The following is a 24,593-nucleotide window of genomic DNA, read 5'->3' as shown; positions in this document are numbered from 1 at the left end:
ATTCACCTGACAGACGTAAGAAGCAGCAGCTATCAACTGCTTTGTGGAACCGGCGGTTTCAACTCAAAAAACATAGGTCCCATACAAACAGTTAGGTGTTTTCTTTGGTTACCAAACATCATATTTACGCAGTTGATTTTAAAAGCTAAAGCGGTATACCACGTAAACAAACAGAACAGTGCACTTTGATTGTTAATAACTATGGTTACACGGCGGCGGGTAATTTGAGAATTTTGTCATTGAAGCAGAGCCAAGTCATTCGGTAACTGGTACAGCATTGGACCGTAATAAACAATTAAATGGATACACAATACGAGTATTCATCTTACATCTCCAACTTTTGTGTAGTATGAATCAGGATTTTCAAAATCAGAAGCAAGGGCCTGTCTTATCTCCTCCAGACATGGAAACCCCACGAATACCAAACACCTAAACTACATCATTCGACCGTTAAACAGAAATCTAATGGTCCTCCTGAACTGTACACTTTCTTGAAAGAAAACCTCAAACCCAATACCCGTCATTCCGAAAACGCCTTGACAGGAGCCCCCAGTGTTCACTAACGCTGCCCCTTAATCTATAGAAGGCTGGTTTACTTCTTACAGTTCTCAAGGGGCCAGAACGGTTCATGTGTCTAATTGGCAGAGACAGGCCATCCCCGGCTAAACTTGAAGCTGAAAATGGTCTGCTTTCCATCTCTTCAAGTGGACCGGAACTGTAATCCATCGTAATGAAGGATGAGGCCTGCCCATAAGTTAACCGAGGGGTGGCCCCGCCAGCATTCCACCAGCTACTGTCCGAAGGAACAAGATCACATTTGAAGTCCGATTCCAGAACAGAGGACTCCTTTTGACTGCAGTAGTCCCCACAAGTCTCATCTGTGTCATTGTATATCAGTTTCAGAGCCTGGACAACCTCACCCATGAATGGCCTGTTAGTCACCTCTGAGTGAACACACATGGCAGCAATGGCTGCCACTTTAGCCATGTCATCAAATTCATAGCTTCCTGCCAAGGAAGGATCCACCAACTGCTCCAATCCTTCTCTAGTAGTTAGCAGCGGGCGTGCCCAAGTCACTAAATTTTCCTGTCCCAGAGGTTGGGACATATCCACAGGTTTTCTTCCAGACAGAAGCTCAAGCAGCACAACCCCATAACTGTAGACATCACTCTTTACAAGTAAATGTCCTGTCATTGCATATTCAGGGGCAACATACCTACAAACCAAAAATTTAAGAGTTAACAAGGGACTAAAGTGATATCTGAATAACTGTCAGTACCATGTAAAGAACAAAATAAAAGAAAGATCAGCCAACATAACTCATACAGACTTTCACGGATAGTTAAGAATTCACCAACCCCGATAAGAAATAGTAAAATAAATACAGTTCAACATCACTGGTGATGAAAAATAAATCTGTTAATTATGGAGTACTAAAAACTGGCGAGGCGAGCATAATTACCCAAAAGTTCCCATGACCCTAGTAGATATATGATGACTTCCTTCTGTTGCTTCCCTCGCCAAGCCAAAATCAGAGACCTTGGGGGTGAAGTCATCTTCTAGTAAAACATTACTAGCCTTAAAATCTCGATGAATTACACGAGGGTTAGAATCTTCATGAAGATAGGCCAATCCCCTAGCTGCTCCAAGGGCAATCTTCAACCGTGCATCCCAGTCAAGAGGTCCCTTATTCTTGTCAACACCTAAAACATCAATAAATGGGGCATTGAACATGAAACTTCACTTTACCTTCTCATTTCAAGGAGAATAAAATCACTTGCAAGACAATTGAATGAATATTACCAAATGAGAGGCTCCTTATCATCAGGAGGTATCCAGGACAAAATACAGAATGCACATGGTGCAGCTAAAAACAGAAAAATAAGACAATGAGGAAAATACCATGCAAGTGCGATTCCACACTGCCATTCCGAATAAGTTCATACACCAAGCACCGTGTGCGCCCTTCAATACATATGCCAATAAGTTTCACAAGGTTTCGATGATGCAATCGACTTAACATTTCAACTTCAGCGACAAATTCACGGTCTCCATTCTGATTGTCCCTTGTAAGCACCTTAAAAGCAACTTCAGTTCCATCTTCCATACTCCCACGGTAAACACGACCAAATCCTCCTTCACCTAAAATCCTCTTTGAACTGAACTTGTCTGTTGCCTTCTCAAGCTCTGCGAATGAAAATGTTTTGACAGAGAGCATACAAGTAGCCATGTTGGACATGAGGGACATTGATGGTGAGCTTGCAATGCTGCTTGACAAGAAAGACCCAATGCCTGCATTACATGTAGCAATCCAGTACTAATTAACTAAGGCATGGACTCCTCTTATTTAATAATAATTATTTAGAGATGATACAAAATAAGTACAGTAAAACACAGCTACTAAAAATTTATGCTCTATTCCAAAAGAGAATTGCAAAATGATGTTAAAAGATTTTGATAGCATGCATTTCTGTGAACTTTCCCACTTGTATTCTCCATTAGAAACTATAGTAGAAGCTGCAAAATAACAGGATTGACATTCAAAAGTGGAGATATAAAAGCATAAATATTACATGACACTTTGACCAAATAGATTTGCAACAGAATGAATATAAAGGGACATACCAGATCTTTTATTTATAGAGGATGTAAATGCCGGACCAACAGCACTAGATGGTCTTCCAGACTTCCTCCATTTCACGACAACAGCAATTGCCCCAATGCAAACCACTAAAACCACAAATGCTGACAGAGCAATGGTGGTGATGGTTCTAAGATTCATCCTCTGGGTCTTGCTCACAAAATTAGCAGTAATGGGGAGATATCCTGCACTTCCACTCGGACCACTCCCCGTGTAGTTTGGATATGGTGGTGAAGAAGGAATCCCTGGTAGACTCTAAGGAGTTAGGTCATAACCATTATAATACTATATGTAAAGCCATGAAGATTTACAAGAGAATTGAGATTACTACCTGGATAACTAATGTATATTACTTCATAATTACCAAAAAGAGTTATATTTAAAGGCATTTTGTTTTTCCAAAATCTATCATATGTAAGTATTGCAGTAGTATTATCAAACTTCTCTCCAAGAGGAACCAAGTTGATATCCACGACAGTTTTCCCCTGATTCTGACTGTCGGCACTTGCACCCATTATTATCACTTGACTCTGTTCCAGATACGTGCCTGCTGCAACTTCACTCTCTAGCTCTCTCATTACAGGAAAAACAGCGTACGGAGCCACATCTAGGAGAAGTCTAACTTTCATAGGATAAACACAGCCACATGGTGAGCCAGAGAGAGATGCAGTGAGTGGCTCTGTGCATATTTGATCACAGCCTGCCAGAAAATCTTTTGTCAACATAAAAGCAAAAGCATCTCAAAAAGAACTAAAAACTTCAGCTGCCGAATTTTACTTTGCTCTTCTGAAGGGAATGGAGCAGTCACTACAGGTTTCCCATGGTGATGATGATGACCACCATGGCGTCTTGGTAAGGGTGCACTGCTAGGAACAGGGGGGTGAGCTGAAAAAAGAAAAGGCAGTGTTACTGAAATTCTAACAGCAGTGCCAAGGCAAGTTGTTGAGAAATTGAGAGCAAATGGTACCTTGATGCACCAAAGAAGTTGCAGGTGAGATAATAGGGCCCAATGAAGGCTTAACCACGTGATTTCGAGATGGCCGCGGTCGAGCAAATGACATTTTCATTGCAACTGACATTCCTATAACCAGTAGGTTGCATGTTATCCATAGTCAGCAATAACACACAGCTAATCACACACAGTTAAAGATTGGCATCTATGAAATAAAAAAAGATGACTAGCAGACTACAGTGCCTTAATTTATTATCATTGAATTTTTCCATTACAGCATGACATTGGCCTTGGCAGCTTACCATGCCTCACAAAAATGTCTTTCACAGATAATGGCCAGCTTGGTTGCAAAGAAGGAGACAAGTACATATGAAGTAGTGGATGTCCTGAAAAAGATAGAGAGCGGATAAGTCGGTTTTCTTGAATGAAGCAATGTTGCAAGACCCTTAGTGATAAATAATACAAGGAATCTAACCAAAAATAATCATATGCAAATAATTGATATCTAACATGCCATAACTGTGCAAGGATGAATGGAATGGATAAGAAAACAATTGATGAATAATAGAAAAGTCAAGCAAAAGAAAAACAAACTCGATGATAAAGTGAATGTATCTCACAAAACTAGGCATGGGCATCCCTGTTAAACAGGTCAGAAAAAAGAATTTCCAAGAAGCATAAACAATGGAAATTCTTTTGTTCACGTTGACCAAATTAAAACTGGTTTTGTTAGGGTGATTTAAATAAAGCATCTGAAGTCTACTGAATTCCATCAGTGAAACAAAATGAGATGATTTTATTTATGCAAAGAAACTTGGCTGCTTAATGTGTTCTCAATATGGAGTAGTTCCCCGTCATCATACATCTCCTTTATATGTCAAAATGAATTGAGATTTTCATAATAAATTCAAGATTTTAAGAATCTGACAATTCATAATTAAGACTAGAATCTTAAAACAAGGAGACACATCATGCTTAGAGTGTAAATCCAACTGTAAACATAGTGAATATATATTTGTAAATAAGATGTTTCCTTCCATGTGGACAGAAATCGAGTGGCTAGGAGAATTTGTAAAAGTGATAGTGCCTAAAACAGTTACTTGATGAATCAGCATTGTCAAATTTACAAAGAACATATCTTATCCAATCCCAAGACTTGGGTAATCAATTTCTTATGCAAGTGAATGCCTTTTCAGCATAAAAAGATTTCCATGTATGGTTTCTTTTGATTTTTAGCAAATAAACATGTCCCACCATGCCTATTTCCTCAGGTTTATTGCATCATTCTCAATTTCTATGGGCGTGTGTTAAAATTTAAGCTATCCTTCAGCACAAAACAAAAGTACATTATACTTGACAGAAATTGCATTTCCAAATTCGATCTGCCCTCTTTAAAAATAAAAAATTCTTAGTTCTCCAGAAAGAAGGTATAGAAACCAGTGAGATCATGCTAATCTCTTAATACATACAGTACACTTGACAACCACGCTATCAAAAAACTGGCAAGATCATTTTAACCTACTAAACAGCAAATATCCAGATTAACAACCCAAAACTAATTGCTCTCCTAAAGCCTAAAAAAAACAGGCTAAAGTTAAAGTCATTGCTTGATTTCATAAAAAGTACAGTCAATGAATAGATGCCAACCTAGAATTTTCCTTCTTCCTAGTTCTCAGATAAACAGCGGGCTTAGGCATCATGATTTAGAGGAGGATAAAGTGAACATTCATAGGCAGCGGGCTTAGGCATCATGATTTAGAGGATCAGAAAAAACCAAGGAGAATCCAATAAAGAATCATAAAAGGTGAATAATTTCTTCACATTGCCAAAATGTAAAACTGATGTTAATGTACTTTTAACAAAAGCATTAGGAACGAGATTTGAATTTCTAAAGAGTTCCTTAAAAAAATGAGACGATTTCCTTTGACTAAATGAATCTCGGTCACATTGTCTAGAGTAGTTCCTCATCATTATACATCTCCTTTATACATAAAATAAAAATTTGAAGTTTTGGTGTTAAAATTGAGACTCAAGAAGAAAAAAAAATGGGGATTCCTATTTTGTAATTAAGACAAGAAACTTCAAACAAATAGACATATCAAACTTACAGCATATATCCTACTATATCAGACTGTTTACCCTCACAACAAACAAGAAAGAAACAAAGGAAGTAAGATATGCAAGACCATGAGCAATGTGCATCAGGAGGAGCGATACCTTTTAGAACCTTGATATTATACTTTATTTATTAGCATCATTGAGCTTATAATGAACGCCATATCTTATCTATTTATTAGCATCATTGAGCTTATAATGAATGCCATATCTTATCTATCTGAGATCACAAGACTTAGTTCATCAATTTTTAAAAACAATTGCCATGTATGCTTTCTTTCAATTTTAGCAAATAAACATCAGACATTGTGTCTATTTCCTGAGATTTTTAGAATCATTTTCAATTTTATCCCCGCATATCAAAACCAAATCCCATTCAAGGACATGGCGTGGATAAATGTTCGAATTCTGCAATTCTTCTCCATATGCTTCCAAAATTCTGTCAATTCCATAAAAAATGTCCTGAACCTCAAGACAGAAGGTACAGAAATCAAATCCGTGAGATCGTTTCTACCTAAAGAGGCAGAAACATGAATGCACAACCATGACACCTCAAATTCATAAGAAATAAAAGACAATCGCTCCAATTAGCCACAGAAAAATCACGTAATTTAATGTCTTGAAACTACTGATCGTTAATTAGAAAAAAAAACACATTAGCAATGCTAAAGTTTGTGCTAAACAGCAAATCACCACAATTAACACCACATTAAACTCTTAAAAGCGTCAAAGCCAAAAAGGCAAGGAAAAGGAGACTTTTAGCTTGCTTTCGTAAAAATGCAAGTAAAATTGACCAGAAAATCCAGCTGCCTCTAGCTCAATCAAGCTGAAATAGCTATAAAAAAAAATAAAGAAGGCGTTAAATTAAGAAGCACGAGCAAGAAACGGTTACCTAAACAAGTAAAAACAAAGCTAGACAAGCAAAGAACAAGCAACGATGTCGCCAAGGTATGCATCTTGACTCAAACCAAAATCCAGAATCCGAGCAAAAGCATTGTCAAAACCGACGACCTTGAAGCTTGCCGGAGATCCAACGGATTTTCGAGGAGCTCCGGCTGAGCTCACAGTCGCGTTCAGTGTCAAGCATTGGTCAGTGAGAGAGTAAACGGTCGGTCAAAATCAAAACCCTAGGAAAGAGAAAAATCTAGACAGCGTGAGTGTGGAGTGGGGTTGCAGATCCATAAAATGCGGTAAAGATCTAGAAAAACAAGTAGATTTGTATAGATACTCTCGCATACGTATAAATTTCTAGTGGAGAGAGTATAGCGGCTTGTGTTGGAGAAGGAATAATGGAGGGATTGGGAGTCCAGAGAATTAGAAAGGGGGAGGGGAGAGAGTGAGAGAGAGAGAGTTTGTTGAAACAGAGAGAGTGCAGAAGGAGGCAGCTTTAATTGCGAGTGTCGTACAGTGTTAATTGTTGTTGGTGTTGCTCTTTCAAAGGGAGGGTTAATAAGCTCAATGGTCCTTTATTGTTTGTAATTTTCTTAATGTAGTCCTTTTACTTATTCTTTCGCGCTCAAATAAATCCCTATGGAAAAATCCACATGTTAAATTCTCATTTGGCCTTATAAGGGTCCGTTTCTGTACGAGCCTGATTGGCATTATTGCGATGGTTGCTTTAAAGGTAAAATAATATTTTTATTATTTTTAAAAAATTATTTTTAAATTAATTTAAAAACAGAAAAATGATAATTTAAAAAATGATTTTTTTTTCCGCTTGAAAAGCAAATAAACACGTGGACAAACTTGTTTGTGCATATTCTCTTTTATTCCAGGATTAAGAACGCGTAGATGTCTTATCAGTATTAAAGCTCAATTATAGAATAGTGATCAAGTTGTATCAATTAATCATCACAACTACAATAGCAATATTTATTATAATTTTATAATTGATCTATAATGTAAATTGACAACTCAAACCAAGTTAATTATGGAATAGGAGAGAGAAAATAAACATTAGGTCCAAATCTACATGTTAAATGCTTAATAGGCCCGGCAAGTCCATTGCTCATCTTTTCTTTTCTAATTAATGATTGGGCTGGTTTGAGTTCTCTATCCATGCTATATCTCAACTATACAATATTAATTTATTATTAACATTGTCGTATTGATATTTATTATTGGATTCTAGTGTGAATAAACAATTTAAATAAATTTAGGGGTGTGTTGTTTGGGAGTGTAATAATAATTATTTTTTAAAATATTTTTTATTTTAAAATATATAAAAACAATATTTTTTTTATTTTGAAAAATATTTTTAATATCATTATACCATATAAAAAATACTTGTTTTAGAAATAACAAGATTAAAAAACAAAATATGAGCAATAGGTTCCACTTCTTAAACCAACTCAATAACTAATTTGTGGATTTGGATATAAAAACTTATATGGTAATGGAGGATAAGTAGAAGTGTCATGTTGATAAAAATAATTTATAAATAATCACATTAAGATAATTATATAAGTAGATGTACTTTTAAACTTATTAGCCCAATTAAAAAAATACACTAGCTTTTGGGAAAGTGATGATTAATGTGTTTGAAAATATCATTGAGATTCATTTCTAAAGTGTTTTTATTTTGATATATATTAAAATAATATTTTTTTTATTTTTTTTTATCTACACATTATAACCGTAAAAAACAATTAAGAAATATTAATATGATGTTTTTCCAAGCCAAATAAACTTTTAAAACGCATCCAAATTTATGTTAGAGTTTGCATGGAAGATGATGAGTTGTTATAAGTGTATGTTTGACATTGTGGTGCATAATGTTTGTCAAAAAATATTTTTTATTTAAAAATAATATTTTATTTTATTTTTTTTTATCTACATATTATAACCGTAAAAAACAATTAAGAGATATTAATATGATGTTTTTCCAAACCAAATAAACTTTTAAAACGCATCCAAATATAAAAACAAATTATGCTTAGATAAATGACTATGCGCTAAATTGAAAAAAAAATCATCTTACTAGTTTTTTTCTCTCCCTTTTAATTAATTATGCTCATATAATCCAAATAAAAATCATGGTTTCTAGAGATTATTTAGTTATTCTTAACTTAAAACTAGCTATAACGACATCATTATCTTTTGATGTTATGGTATAAAATTTGTTTTGATGTCATGGTATAAAAACTTGACTACTTATAAGCTCTCACACCACCTAGGAATTATTCAAGTTGAAGTTATTTTAGTTTAGTATTTCGAGTCAATTTTAATATGATCTTCACCGCTTCTAGCCTAGCATTAAAGGCATCGCACACCCTTACTTTATATGCAAAACTACCTTGAAATTTACTGAAAGCATCCCAAGATGATTGACCAAATCTGACATTACCTCGCTTGCCTTATTTGTATTTGATATTGTCCAACCATCAGGATAATAGATCTAGTTGCTTCATTAATTTGTCCACATATAAGTGGTGGAAAACTGAAGAAAAGTAGTTTTTTCAAGCCTGCTTAATCTTAACATAATAAAAACTGACCATTTTAAGCATTTTCAAGTTATTTTTCCAATTAAATATTGTGCTCTTTCCTAAAGCTACATAAAGAACCACAGAAGGGTCTAATTTATTGGCACGTTCAAGTAAGAAAGTCAAGATTAGAGAAAAAAATAAGTTTAAGTGGTGGAAAACTGAAAAAAAGTAGTTTTTTCAAGCTTGCTTAATCTTAACATAATAAAAACTGACCATTTTTAAGCATTGTCAAGTTATTTTTCCAATTAAATACTGTGCTCTTTCCTAAAGCTACATAGAGAACCACAGAAGGGTCCAATTTATTGGCACGTTCAAGTAAGACAGTCAAGATTAGAGAAAAAAATAAGTTTATTGATAATGATTCTAGACATGACTTTTAAAAAATGGCTAAATATGGGAATAGTTATAAGGATTCTCTCATAAATGATGTAATGTTCTAAAAATGATAGTCTTATCGAGGAATATATATTAAAAAACAATGAGAATGATTATGATGAGGATTATTATCTAATTATCTAACTTTCAATATAGGAAAAAAAGAGAATCCGTGCACCATAAAAACAAGCCTTAATTATAAAAATTATAGGAAGAAAGGTGGGTTACATGTATCTGTTCAAACGTCTTAAATCAATATGGAAATTACAAGGTGATTTCCAGCTAATGAATTCGGGCAATGAATTCTTTTTTATGAAGTTCTCTAAAAATTTCCAGCTAATGAATTCTTTTTTATGAAGTTCTCTAATATTGAGGAAAAATAACATATATTATTTGGAAATCATTTGATGGTGGTTAATCATTATTTAATGGTTCGCATATGGCATCTCAAATTTGATCCCTGAAAGGCTATAATAGATAAGGTAATTGTTTGGGTTAGATTTCCAGATTTGGCATTGGAATACTATGACATTTCAGTGTTATGGACTATAGGTGATAAAACTAGGAAAACTTTAAAGGTTGATAGGAATACATTAATAAGTATGAGGGGGAATTTTGTTAGATTATGTGTTGAGGTAGATCTCATAAGGCCTTTACTTGTTAAATTTAAATTGTGAAAAAAGGTTCGACATATAATGTTATGATGGATCAAATTCCTTTATGGTAAAGTATCTGAAAATGAAAAGGAATTAAACGTAGTAAATCGTTTATTGAACTGTGGTTATTATGTTATAATGACCAATAAAGTGAGGTGAAGAAGAATTGTGTCGAATCCATGTTGCAGTCATTATTTAACAAAGGTGAAGAAGAATTGTGTCAAATCCATGTTGCAGTCATTATTTAACAAAAGTGAAGACTTTGCTTCATACTTTGTGTAATTGTCCTAAAACATAGAAGGTTGGGGAATCTCCTGTCAAGGTTGAGGAGAGAGAGTATTTTTACAATCATAAATTAATATTATTAACTAATTTCTAATCTTGTTTTGAGAAACAGAGATTCTCATAATACATATTGGCCTTTAAAGTTTGGCATTTCATCATGGTTTATTTGGAAGGATAGACGTCAAAGAGTTTTTGATGTGGAGCAAGTAAATTGGTACGATACTGTTTTAACTATAAAAAAAAATGGTGGTGGATGTTAAAATGATTTAAACACATGAAAATAGGAAGAATATCATCAATAGAGAGGTCAGGTAGATTGGTTGAATTTATCCTATAAAAGATTAGGTCAAGCTCAGTATATATGGTTACAATAAATATAACTCAGGGATAGCAGATGCAGGAGGAGTTATTCAAGATGGTATGGGGACATAATTGGTGGATTTTGCTATGAATAATGGGGCTTGCTCTTTGGTAATTGCTAAGTTATGTGCAGTTTATATTGAATTAGAGCTGGTATAACAAAAAGTTTTAGAAAAGTTATATAAGATTCAAATTTTGTTATTATGATTAATCTTATAGCTAGGAATAATGCTACCATGGATAGGAATTATAATTTTATCATGCAGATTAAAAGGTTGTTGGATAGAGATCAAGAGGTACTAATTACACATGTTTACAAGAAAGTAAACTCAACGATTGATTGGTTAGCTAATTACAGGTTAACTAGGGATACTTTAGATAACAACTTCGATGTTTTAGAAGCGCCACCTTTTAAGCTTTATCATATCTTGTATTATGATCTAATTGGATCTATTTTTTTCATTTAATTTAATTGGATGTTTCACCCCGAATATCACCCAAAAAATTATTATTAAACACAATAGAATATTGTCAAACCTTTTTTATCACATCAATATTAGAAATATCAAATAGCAGTGGCAAATATAATGATCGACTCCTTTATGAATTTACTAAAAAACACCATCAACATATTTTTAGAAAACCAAATAGACTAAAATAACCTATAAAGGAATCCTGTCACTTTAAATTCATTAAATCCATCAGGAGAGACTTTTACCATAACTAGATTGCACAATACATGAATAATTATTTTCATGATGTTAAGTGTCTTTTGAGTCTTTACTATTTTATGAGGGTTTTTTTTCATGTTTATGATTTACTATAACTATTTTCACTTCCATTCTACTTTCTAACATTTTATTTAAAAAGTCTTATTTCTTTCTATTCAAATGTATATTCTCATTATTCTCTCTTTCTAAAAAAATGAGATCATTGTCATTTTCAATGTGAGAAACATAGATAAGAAATGTATCATTAATATAGTAAAAATATGATCATTATCAGGGTTTATCCTAATTTTATGCCCCATATAATTAACAAACTCACATACATTAACACTATTGGAAACTCCTGAAAGCTCACCTTTTTTCATAGGCTATAAAAGGAAAGGACTAAAATCTACCATGTTAATTGAACAAACCTTCACAATTTTATCATATCTCAAAACTTATAAGGATTTGTTTGAAACTAACTTCTATAACCTATAATCATTTAGACCTAAATGAAAGTATTCAACATTATATCAATTTGCTTTGGAACCTAACGCATGATTAGATGAAAAATATTTAACTCACATAAATTGCACCCATACAACATTTTTTTAAGTTAAAATACTGCAAATTGTTTTTAGAAAAAGAGTTTAGTTACGTGATTCTACCTTTTTAATACATAGAACATATAGTTTACAAGTTTGATAAATAATGCTCTATGTGATCTTAGCAGCACTCGACCAAGAAGAAAAATATTCACTTCAATTGATTATTAAGTTAGTTAAACCTCTTGTGAAAAAATAGGTCTTTGTGTTTTTAATTTCAAGTTTGACCTCCCTATACTTTATCTATTTGAGATCGAGGTGTTTTTTTTTAGTATTTTTATATGATCTTGCCTTAATTTGCATATAAAATTAATGAAATGATTTAAATGCCTTTAGCTTTAAATGATCAAGGACCTAGTTGGTTACTTATCAACAAGGATACTGCCAATGACATTATCATTGTGATTCGTGTTATTGTTTATATTATCATTATCAATATAATCATAATCAAAATAAATATTATAAATTGGTTAAGAATATCAATTCACATTTATCTCATTATAAATGTGATCACTAAAATCAAGATAGGCTTATCTACTCTCGCTCTTAAAACGACTTTTCAGAGCTATCCATAGATTTACAACCAATCTCCTCAAAATCCTTAGATGTTCCCACCTCTTGCAACTAACGAGTCACTTATACAATCTATATTTGCATGTTTTTTATCATTAAGTCTTAAAATATTTTTTTAATGAGAAAAAACCTCTCTATCCCTTATTACATGAGCACATCTTGTTCTTTGGCCTCTTCTAATATTGATTATTCAATAAGACATAACAACCAACCACAGATAATCATTAGGTTATGTTATTAAGCAACGTAGATGAAAAAGAAAACAAGCATAGAGAAATATATAATATTATTGGAAGAGGTCTCAACACATAAATCTTAATTCAAAATTTCATCAATAAATATTTTTTTATGTAGTATGTTGATATACAAACTAAACAGTTCTGGTTATACTAGTTATAAATCTATTTGAGTAAATGTAACTCAGGGATAGCAGATGCAGAAGGAGTTATTCAAGATGGTATGGGGACATAATTGGTGGATTTTGCTATGAATAATGGGGCTTGCTCTTTGGTAATTGCTAAGTTATGTGCAGTTTATATTGGATTAGAGCTGGTATAACAAAAAGGTTTAGAAAAGTTATATAAGATTCAAATTTTGTTATTATGATTAATCTTATAGCTAGGAATAATGCTACCATGGATAGGAATTATAATTTTATCATGCAGATTAAAAGGTTGTTGGATAGAGATCAAGAGGTACTAACTACACATGTTTACAAGAAAGCAAACTCAGCGATTGATTGGTTAGCTAATTACAGGTTAACTAGGGATACTTTAGATAACAACTTCGATGTTTTAGAAGCGCCACCTTTTAAGCTTTATTATATCTTGTATTATGATCTAATTGGATCTATTTTTTTCATTTAATTTAATTGGATGTTTCACCCCGAATATCACCTAAAACAATTATTATTAAACACAATAGAATATTGTCAAACCTTTTTTTATCACATCAATATTAGAAATATCAAATAGCAGTGACAAATATAATGATCGACTCCTTTATGAATTTACTAAAAGACACCATCAACATATTTTTAGAAAACCAAATAGACTAAAATAACCTATAAAGGAATCCTGTCACTTTAAATTCATTAAATCCATCAGGAGAGACTTTTACCATAACTAGATTGCACAATACATGAATAATTATTTTCATGATGTTAAGTGTCTTTTGAGTCTTTACTATTTTATGAGGGTTTTTTTTCATGTTTATGATTTACCATAACTATTTTCACTTCCATTCTACTTTCTAACATTTTATTTAAAAAGTCTTATTTCTTTCTATTCAAATGTATATTCTCATCATTCTCTCTTTCTAAAAAAATGAGATCATTGTCATTTTCAATGTGAGAAACATAAATAAGAAATGTATCATTAATATAGTAAAAATATGATCATTATCAGGGTTTATCCTAATTTTATGCCCCATATAATTAACAAACTCACATACATTAACACTATTGGAAACTCCTGAAAGCTCACCTTTTTTCATAGGCTATAAAAGGAAAGGACTAAAATCTATCATGTTAATTGAACAAACCTTCACAATTTTACCATATCTCAAAACTTATAAGGATTTGTTTGAAACTAACTTCTATAACCTATAAACATTTAGACCTAAATGAAAGTATTCAACATTATATCAATTTGCTTTGGAACCTAACGCATGATTAGATGAAAAATATTTAGCTCACATAAATTGCACCCATACAATATTTTTTTAAGTTAAAATACCGCAGATTGTTTTTAGAAAAAGAGTTTAGTTACGTGATTCTACCTTTTTAATACATAGAACATATAGTTTACAAGTTTGATAAATAATGCTCTATGTGATCTTAGCAGCACTCGACCAGGAAGAAAAATATTCACTTCAATTGATTATTAAGTTAGTTAAACCTCTTGTGAAAAAATAGGTCTTTGTGTTTTTAATTTCAAGTTTGACCTCCCTATACTTTATCTATTTGAGATCGAGGTGTTTTTTTTTAGTATTTTTATATGATCTTGCCTTAATTTGCATATAAAATTAATGAAATGATTTAAATGCCTTTAGCTTTAAATGATCAAGGACCTAGTTGGTTACTTATCAACAAGGATACTGTCAATATAATCATAATCAAAATAAATATTATAAATTGGTTAAGAATATCAATTCACATTTATCTCATTATAAATGTGATCACTAAAATCAAGATCAAGGTAGGCTTATTTATTCTCGCTCTTGAAACGAGTTTTCAGAGCTATCCATAGATTTACAACCAATCTCCTCAAAATCCTTAGATGTTCCCACCTCTTACAACTAACGAGTCAATTATACAATCTATATTTGCATGTCTTTTATCATCAAGTCTTAAAATGTTTTTTTAATGAGAAAAAACCTTTCTATCCCTTTTTACATGAGCACATCTTGTTCTTTGGCCTCTTCTAATATTGATTATTCAATAAGACATAACAACCAACCACAGATAATCATTAGGTTATGTTATTAAGCAACGTAGATGAAAAAGAAAACAAGCATAGAGAAATATATAATATTATTGGAAGAGGTCTCAACACATAAATCTTAATTCAAAATTTCATCAATAAATATTTTTTTATGTAGTATGTTGATATACAAACTAAACAGTTCTGGTTATACTAGTTATAAATCTATTTGAACATGATTTTTTTAATAAATGATTATAGAACTATTAAAAGGATTCCTAAACTAAAAAGAAAAAAAAATAAAAGGAACAATATTTGACTTCCCATATCAAGTTGAAAAAAAATAAAATCCCTTAAGAAAAATATATTCATCAACCAAATAGAAATAAAAATAACTATAAAAATAAATAACAAACTTATAAATTTTTTTACTCATGACTTTGGTTGCAGGAGGTGTATAATTAGCTACAGAGCAATTAAGAGGTTTTTCATTTTCAAATATATATAGAATGATTTTTTTGTAATGGTTGTTGTGTATTTTTAATTTTAATTTTCTTTAGAAGGTTAGTTACATATATCAAGTGTGTCTGGCATTATGATAGCTTTTATGATTATTATATTAAAAAAAAAGTTTAAAAAAATAATTTTAGTTGCAATTAAAAAATAGATTCTTTGAAAAACACATTTTTATATCAAAACTACTATAAAACAAGTTTTTGCATGCAAAATAAATTAAAAATAGATATATGTAAACAAAAAAAAATTATTTTAATTTCTACAAAACCTTATTATCCAAAGTTCCTTGATAATTCCAAGACAAGGGGGGGATTGTTTAATCTTAATCTTATAATTCATTTTTCAATTAACATCCATTTATTAATAGTAAGTTTACTGTGTTATAGAATACAAAATTTAATTGTTTACTTACTCTGATGAATATGTGAATTGATTAAGTGTTTGTTTGAAAATGAAATTATGATTGTTTTTTAAATAATTTTTTGTACTAAAATGTATTAAAATAATTTTTTTTTTTATTTTTTAAAAATTATTTTTAAGATTAGAGTATATTTAAAACATATAAAAAAATTAATTTTTTTTTAGAAATTTACACTACTTTCTCAAATGTTCTCTGAACACTAGAAAAATAATAAACAAAGTAAATCTCCAATCTCCTCTCTTCTTCCTTATTCATCAATTCCTTAATTAGAAATAATAATTTGATATGAACTTGAAGTATACTTTTCCAGACTTTTCCAGACTGAACTAAATAAGTAAAAAAAATTCAACTTGATTGAGTTCAGTAGACCCAAATGCAAAATGTCAGTTTTTAGATTAAGCATGGATATTGATATATTTAAAATCGATCTAAAATAAATAAATAATCTTATAATTAAAAGAAATTATATATATACTAAACAAATTATATATTAAATAGTTGCAAGCTATAGCATTTGTATGTGGCCGGGTTGTAGACACTCAGAACCCAATGGGGGTAATGTTTGGTTATCAAAAAACCAGATTTAAATAATTATTCTGGTTTTAGGTATATACAAAACAAAACCAAACTTATGTGTAATTACCCCTCCCTACTCACAACCTTTATCCCTATATCAATACTAGATCCACCATAACTAATTTCATGTATCCACTTAAAACCTTTATTATTAACATTTAGAAACTAACGAATATTAACATTGTAGCCCTCCATCTAATAAAAAACACATATAGTATTCACCCTTTATAATAAAAAATTAATAATTAAACAAAATATAATTTTAAAACCCCGTGTAGGATAATTACACCGGTTAACATATTGTTGATCAAGATAATTTATTTTTTATAAATTAATGTATCTTTTATATATATATATATATATGTTGTTTTTTATTCAAACCGATCTAGATCTCATCTACCTTTTAAAACTACAAAACAAAGCAGGTCCATCAAACCAATCTAGATCTCATCTACATTTTAAAACTACAAAACAAAGCAGGTCCAATTTGCAATCTTATATAATATAATATTAAATACAGTAACAAAAATAGCAATATTAACCACGTCTTTTTACTACAGTAAATCAACATTTTTAACCTCGTTTTCTCTACAATTCTCCTCTTCTCTTCTATTCCCCCCTTCCCCTCCTATTGGCTCATCAGCTCCTCTTCCTCTCTTTCCTTCACTAGGTTTTCTCGCCATTTCAAATCCAAAATCCAACACGCGTACCCCTCTCGGCCCCCTCTCTTATACACCGACGAGCCTCTCGATCCAAATCTATCAATGAATTAGGGTTCCTATCTCTCTAATTTTTTACGATCTTCGATATTATTGCAGAAGATTAGCTTCAGTTTCCTCTCTCCATATGAATCTGAATTGTGCTACCAAGGAAATGACCGGACTATCCTTTCCGTTGGATCGAAATCCGCTTGATTCTCCTGCCTCCACTAATCCTCTTCAAAGGTCAGATTTCTGAAGAATTTTGAATTTTTTTTGCATCTGATTGTAGTGATGGTTGACAAGAGCTAGAATTTAGATTAAATTGAAGTTGAAATTGGTAGGGAGGTGAATTTGATTGAATTTTGGTGCTGATTTGGTGTGTGTGATTTGTTTTGATGTTTTCAGTGGTAGAAATGCCTTCTGTTTGTTAGTGCAGAGAGAGATTTGTCCGAGAACGAAGCACACACCGAAAAGGTGGTGGGGAGAAGATTCTCATTGCAATTCGAATTCGTCGTCCTCGCCTAAAACTGAGCAAGCTAGAGATGCAAAACGCGGTCTTATTTCGTGGTAACGGATGTGCCGTTTTTTATCTTTTGTAGGAGTGTTGGTTGCTTCACATTTTGAGTTTGTTTTGTGATTTAGGGTTGAGGCGGAGTCGTTGCGGCATTTATCGGCCAAGTATTGCCCGTTGGTGCCTCCTCCAAGGTCGACCATAGCAGCAGCATTTAGTCCTGATGGAAAAACACTTGCTTCTACGCAGTGAGTTTTTTTTTCCCACTCTGATTTTTTTTCTGGTCATGCGCAAATGGAAGTTGTTCTTAGTTCTCTTTGCTTTTAATCGCAGTGGTGATCACACGGTGAAGATAATTGATTGCCAAACTGGAAATTGCTTGAAGGTGTTGATGGGTCACCGGAGGACTCCATGGGTGGTAAGTTTGAATTTGGAATTCTTGCAAGGATTTACATAAATGGTTGCTCTTTTTCGTTGATTTTTTTGTAATTCTGACCAGTTACTCATGAATGAATAATTGGTAAATTTTATGCCTATTTGGCATAGGCTCTAATGTGAAGTTTTAGCGCCCCCCGTTCCATTGAGATCTCTTGCTAAAAAGTACGTGGAATAAAATATGTTCAGTGAGCATACTGATTTTTTTGGTCAGGGCTCTGTAACTATCATTCAGCAGTATATTCAATTAGTGCTATGGTAGTCTAGACAATTTATCAATTACAAGAACTGCATATTCTTAAAGGTTATTGTTCCCCTTTCCTTTTTGTTGTGCAACCAATTCCCATTATCTTTCATGTACAATCATAGTTTTGTTGTTGATCTCCGTTCTTTTTCCTTTTCTTCCCATTTAAAGGTATTACTTCTTCTTTTTTGTTGTTTTATCTAAAGGTCTTAGTTTTATAGGTCAGGTTCCACCCATTGCATCCGGAAATTCTTGCAAGTGGAAGCTTGGATTATGAAGTTCGCTTATGGGATGCAAACACATCAGAGTGTATAGGATCTCGTGATTTCTGTAAGTTCAATTTTATGCTTCTATTATTTTAAGTGCTTTTATTCTTCTATAGTTGTTGAGCTTGTATGACAAGGTGAATTTGTTTCCCCTCTCAGATCGTCCTATTGCTTCCATTGCTTTCCATGCAGAAGGAGAATTGCTGGCTGTTGCATCAGGTCACAAGGTATTTAATATTACATTTACTATAATTCAGTGTGTGAGATTTTTTTTCCTCTCTATGTTAGAGGATTGTGTTGTGTTGAATTTGCATTTTAACATGCATTTTGACATTCAATCTCATTTGTCAGTTGTACATATGGCACTACAATAAGAGAGGGGAGGCGTCTTCACCAACCATTGTATTGAGGACTAGGCGTTCTCTTCGAGCAGTGCATTTTCACCCGCACGGGGCTCCATTTCTCTTGACTGCTGAGGTGAATAACTCAAAGGTCACTTATTTGATTATTTACTCATTCTATCGCGCAGGTTACATTTTTGGACTGATATGCAGGTCAATGATCTTGACTCTTCAGATTCCTCGATGACACGGGCAACATCTCCCGGTTACCCAAGATATCCTCCTCCTGCTGTTTTTGTCGCAAATGGTCAGTCCAATGATCGTGTTAGCTTGGCTTCTGAACTACCTCTTGTGTCCTTTCCTTTGCTGTTCGTGCCTTCATTTTCCATAGATGATAGTAGAGTAGATGTTAATAGACATGTCAATTCATGTACAATGCTAGTGGAGTCCTCTACTTCAACCCAGCCTCAAATGGATACGAATGCAGCAGATAGATATGATCCCTTGGTATCTCCCATGGAGACATTTCCTGCAGTCCCTTCTAGTACATATACCAGTGCAGAAGGTATAGTAAGTAATGCTTTCCCTTCTGGAATGGGAAGTGGTTTTTCTAACAACAGAGAAGATGCCATGGAGACCGATGAAATGCAGTCTGTAGGGGGGAACCCACAAGGAAACTCTGTTAATTTAGAGACATTTGGTGTTGGTAATAGTGCAACAGATGGAGCACCTGCACATACTTCAGTTAGGCAGCAGACCACTGATTTTGGGCAACTTCAGCAGTTTCTACCCTCCAGAGACTCCACAAGGTGGGAGCTCCCACCCTTTTTGCAAGGATGGTTAATGGGTCAGAGCCAAGCTGGTGTTCCATCAACACTTCCTCTTAATAGTGGTGGTCATGAACTTTCAGCCCAGTATTTCGGTCCTTCCTCATTAGCATCTTATCTATCTACTCAGAATGTGGAAGCTGCAGTGGCTTCTTTAGCAATGCCTGGAAGCACCAGCCTATCTGGGGTTTCCGGGAGATCTGGCTCGCGGCATCGCGTTTCACGGTCCCGGTTCTCTGTGCCTGAATCTGGGGAAAGTGTGGCTCCCATCAACATGCAACACGAGGGTACTGATAATCAGCCCTTATTTAATAGAATCCAATCTGAAATTGCCACGTCATTGGCAGCTGCTGCAGAGTTACCATGCACCGTAAAGCTTAGAGTGTGGTCACATGACATAGAACATCCTTGTGCTCCACTCAATTCTGATAAATGTCGCTTAACCATACCTCATGCTGTCCTTTGTAGGTATGTTGAAGGCTATGGTTTTTCCCTTTCTTTTTGCTTCTCTGATTTTTACCTAACCAATTGGCATGATGGAAATAAAATTTTTGGACTAAAAAGAAATTATCTATTTGTTGATTTCTTACTGCATTCTTTGCTAGCTACAGCATGGATGGGGTGTTTTTGTTGCATCTTTATGTTTAGTGAACATCAAATAACATCATCAATTTTGTCTCAAGTCATAATAGCCAGCTTGGTCAAGTCTTTTGGTGTTGCATTTTACTAATACATTCTGGCTGACCTTTTAATATATTCACTTTGTCTGCCTCTGACAACTATTGTTTTTTCAGTGAAATGGGTGCTCATTTTTCACCATGTGGAAGATACTTAGCTGCCTGTGTTGCTTGCATGCTGCCCCATATGGAAGCTGATCCTGGTTTGCAAACACTTGTCCATCAAGATACTGGAACCGCAACTTCTCCTACTCGACACCCAATATCAGCTCACCAAGTTATGTACGAGCTTCGCATATATTCCCTGGAGGAGGCAACGTAAAATTCTAGCCAGCTCTTATTATGCACTTGATTTTTCTTGTTCTTTCATCCAAAGAAGTGATTATCTTATCTGCCAAATTTCTATTTATACAGTTTTGGTTCAGTGCTTGTGTCACGTGCAATTAGAGCTGCTCATTGTTTGACTTCAATCCAGGTCAGTGATCTTTCATTGATGATAGAAAATGTTGGATGTATACGTTTTCATCATATTTACTGGTTTATTTCCATTACAATCAGACCTTTTTCTTTGCAACAAGATTTAAATTTTTTTGGCCACTTGCTGATTGGGTATCATGTATTGGGCATAATAAGCTCAAATCTTACCTTTCTTCTTTCTGCTGGTTTTCAGCTCATTAGCGTTCCCTTGATTTTTCATTTGAACTCTCAACATACAATCGCATTTAATTTGTAAAGGACATGCTGTTGCACTTCTTTGTGGTGTTAACTGTTAAGCACAGTTGGCTTAAATGTTAACTGAAGGGGAATTTTTGAATTGTAATTCATCGCATGCTCTTCTTTGTGGTGCTAAGCACTTCTGGCTAAGTTGATAACAAAAGGACCTTTTGAGCTTTAATTCTGGTATATCAGTAATTTTTACATCTTTTTTAATCCTTGTTGTCATTAGTTTCTTGCGGGTTGGACTCTGTGAGGGGACAATTTGTGTTCTAGACTTTTGATTTGTTTTTTTTTGAAGGAAGAAAAAGAACCCTCAGACATGATGCTCTGAGATTTACATGCTGTGACTCAGAGATAACACTATTGAATACTTATTTTGCAAATATTAGAATATCCAGTCCTGATATACCTTTTCTTTTCTTTTATATACCAGTTTGAATATGTTCATCTCATGTGTTTGAATTTCTAATTATTTTCGTGTGGATGTTGAGGATCATATGTTTGCTTGTTCGTTTACATTTCTGTTTTGGTTTAATATTGTTGTGCATTGTATTTGATGCCATGTTCAGTTCTCACCAACATCTGAGCACATATTACTGGCTTACGGTCGACGCCATGTATCCCTTCTAAAAAGCATTGTCATTGACGGGGATACAAAATCACCTATTTATACGGTTCTGGAGGTATAAAGTTCATTTTCATGCCCTCTGCCCTTCAATTTTCCTCTGCTTTTACTTGAGAATTTTCAGTTAGGTGATTGTTATTTGGCTATAAGGTGTCCTTTTCCATATTGATTTATGCTTCATTCATGTAAAAACAACTCAACTCTCTGCTTTATTCTCTGACATCGGCATGCTTTAACACTTGTTGCCTGGGAAAGAGCTAATTAACAGGGTAGCTCTCCAATAAAGCACAAAATTGTTGCTCTGGCAAACATAGTTTGTGATCTGATGGCAGAGAATTGATTGAGATAGTTTTTCTATTTGATAATGAAGGGATGAATCTTGAATAGCAATAAAATCTGGAAATGATTGTGCTAATAATAGACAAAAACATAGAAATTTGTACTACTGGAAATGGTTTCTTTGAGTGTATATGTGCCAAGATGATCCTTGATGGGTAATGTATGTGCTTCCAATTAACACCCAGAGCCACGATTGCAATTGCTACAATTATTGAAAACCATGGTTTTGAATTTGGAAAAGAAAAAATCTTTGGAAAAGGAAATTTTAATCCTATTATTTTAGCGGAAGGGTTATATACCATCTATATTACTTCTGGGAATCTAGTTCTTTTGAGGTTATCGCTGATGGTTGTTTTGCAATTCCACCTCTACTGTAGACCAGAATTTGGTATAATCCTCTTTTTCTGTCAATCAGGTTTACAGAGTTTCAGATATGGAACTTGTGAGAGTGCTTCCTAGCGCAGAGGATGAGGTTAATGTTGCTTGTTTTCATCCCTTTGCCGGGGGAGGTCTTGTTTATGGAACCAAGGTTTACACCTCTCTTCGATCATGCTGATCTTATTAGTCTGCACTTTTGAACTGCATAACCGTTTTCGGTGAACTGCAGGAAGGGAAACTTAGAGTCCTCAAGTATGATGGTGCCCATGGTGTTTGTTGTACAGGACCTAGTTACTTTCCTGAAGAGAACATGGCTGAGGTAGAATAGAATGAAAGGTTGCTTTGTTATCTTCTTTTTTTCATGTTTTCTTCTGTACTTTATTGGCTAGAGGATGACATTTTTCAGTTCCCTGATTTTTTGCATGCTTCCAATTATGAATCTACACTGGATGGCAGAACCGAGCACCAGTGCAATTACACTTAAAATAAAAAGAAAGCACTATCTGATTATCAAAGTTTTATGCAGTGTCAAATGTAAATGTGGAAAAATGATGTGAAATAAATTTGTTATTAACTAAGGGTTATCATTTTCTTTGAGATATTCCCTTTTTTCCCATGCACCCTTTTTCAGCAGCACTGTGATTTGCCACGATACAGTATCAGTTCACCTTTTGAATGCACATGGGAATCGGGGTGTAAGGTGTTGTTTGAACTTTTCCCAAATGATCTGGCTGGTTTATGTTGTCTCGTTCACATGTTAGTCTTTACCTCTTGTTAACAGGAACCGGGTTGCCATATAATGGGAAACGTGGTAGGTTGGGTAGCTTTTTTTGTAGGACTCTGTTAGTTCATGTCGAGCTTGTTTTGTTTTGTCAAGTGCCTTAAATTGTTCATGTTGGTGAGTTCTCTACCTGCTATTTTCTTGCCCCTCGGAGCAAACCAAATACTTTACCCTGTAAAAATAAAATCAGCAATTGTTCTTGTGAAAGGAGATTGACCCTGTTTTTCAGTGCCATGGCAAAATTTGAGAACTTTTTTCCTCCATTGTAGATTGTCGGCAATACAATCCTACTTCTCAGAATATGTATTTTCTTATCTTTTTCTTCTTTTTTTGTGTCGATTGCAGGTGCAGACATATGCTCTGGAAGGTTAAAACCCCATGATTCCAGTTTGTGCAATCTGTGCAGCTCAGGCCTGGTGGTATTGACTCTGCCACCTTATTTCATTTTTCTATAAAACGTAACGAAATTTAAGATTCTGCCCTATCAATGTTCGTACATTTACTGAGGTTCTGCAATGTCTGCTACCATAGGGCCAGAAAGCGCACACCATTGTATACGAGGCAGATGTTTAACATTCGCTGCGCGTCTTGCAGTACCAGATTTGAACCAGGTTTGACTAACTTCTGGAGGTCTACACTTCCTGATTTCCTTGCACCAGCAAATTGGGAAATGTATTCTGATTTATGTGCTAAAATGTAAAATATTGTGCCTCAGCAGCATACTAATACAAGTCTCTATGTTTTCCTTTTAATCCTACCTTTTTCCTTTTATGCTCTACACAAAAAGAAAAAAAAACGACTTTTCCTTCTTTCAATTGAACTCTTTTTTATTGCCCAAAATGAATTTTATTTAATAATGAGATGTTGCCCTCTTCAATGGTGCTGCCACACGGAGACTTTACCTCTGTCATGTTAGCAGATGAAGGAAGCATTTCTCCCACTCAAAAACTATCACAAGCTTGAAACACTTTCATTTTCTTCTACCCTATGATGCCCTTGAGTTATGATTCAAGCAACGATGCATGGTAATCCCCAGTAAAATAAAATACATTTAATTT

At 33.7% G+C, this 24,593-nt stretch overlaps 2 protein-coding genes across 5 annotated transcripts; one reads left to right on the top strand and one right to left on the bottom strand.

The window, feature by feature from the left end:
* Nucleotides 1-222: 222 nt before the first annotated feature.
* Nucleotides 223-7,108, bottom strand: ALE2 (Protein kinase superfamily protein). Its single transcript, XM_011026216.1, has 9 exons — nt 6,601-7,108; nt 3,896-3,979; nt 3,609-3,722; nt 3,419-3,526; nt 2,973-3,341; nt 2,626-2,886; nt 1,903-2,292; nt 1,463-1,703; nt 223-1,216 (listed from the first exon to the last, which is right to left on the bottom strand). The coding sequence occupies exons 1-9, from the start codon at nt 6,662-6,664 to the stop codon at nt 505-507; spliced, it is 2,343 nt and encodes a 780-aa protein (XP_011024518.1). The 5' UTR covers nt 6,665-7,108; the 3' UTR covers nt 223-504.
* Nucleotides 7,109-17,298: 10,190 nt separating this feature from the next.
* Nucleotides 17,299-24,344, top strand: LOC105125661 (uncharacterized). Of its 4 annotated transcripts, XM_011026214.1 has the most exons (16): nt 17,299-17,637; nt 17,800-17,961; nt 18,037-18,153; nt 18,239-18,323; nt 18,806-18,914; nt 19,010-19,077; nt 19,202-19,327; nt 19,405-19,498; nt 19,634-20,486; nt 20,813-21,013; nt 21,110-21,170; nt 21,982-22,095; nt 22,792-22,905; nt 22,984-23,073; nt 23,881-23,954; nt 24,067-24,344. In XM_011026214.1, the coding sequence occupies exons 1-15, from the start codon at nt 17,540-17,542 to the stop codon at nt 23,905-23,907; spliced, it is 2,319 nt and encodes a 772-aa protein (XP_011024516.1). In that variant the 5' UTR covers nt 17,299-17,539; the 3' UTR covers nt 23,908-23,954; nt 24,067-24,344. The 4 variants fall into 4 exon arrangements, with proteins under 4 accessions (XP_011024516.1, XP_011024514.1, XP_011024512.1 ...); XM_011026212.1 differs by having other exon boundaries at nt 19,405-20,486; nt 24,073-24,344; XM_011026210.1 differs by having other exon boundaries at nt 19,405-20,486.
* The last annotated feature ends 249 nt before the right edge of the window (nt 24,345-24,593 follow it).

Source organism: Populus euphratica, unplaced genomic scaffold (assembly GCF_000495115.2).
Source record: "Populus euphratica unplaced genomic scaffold, PopEup_1.0 scaffold58.1, whole genome shotgun sequence".
In the NCBI taxonomy this organism is placed as follows: Eukaryota; Viridiplantae; Streptophyta; class Magnoliopsida; order Malpighiales; family Salicaceae; genus Populus; species Populus euphratica.
The sequence above is the reverse complement of the archived record's forward strand: the minus strand, read 5'-3'. Positions and strand labels throughout refer to the sequence as shown.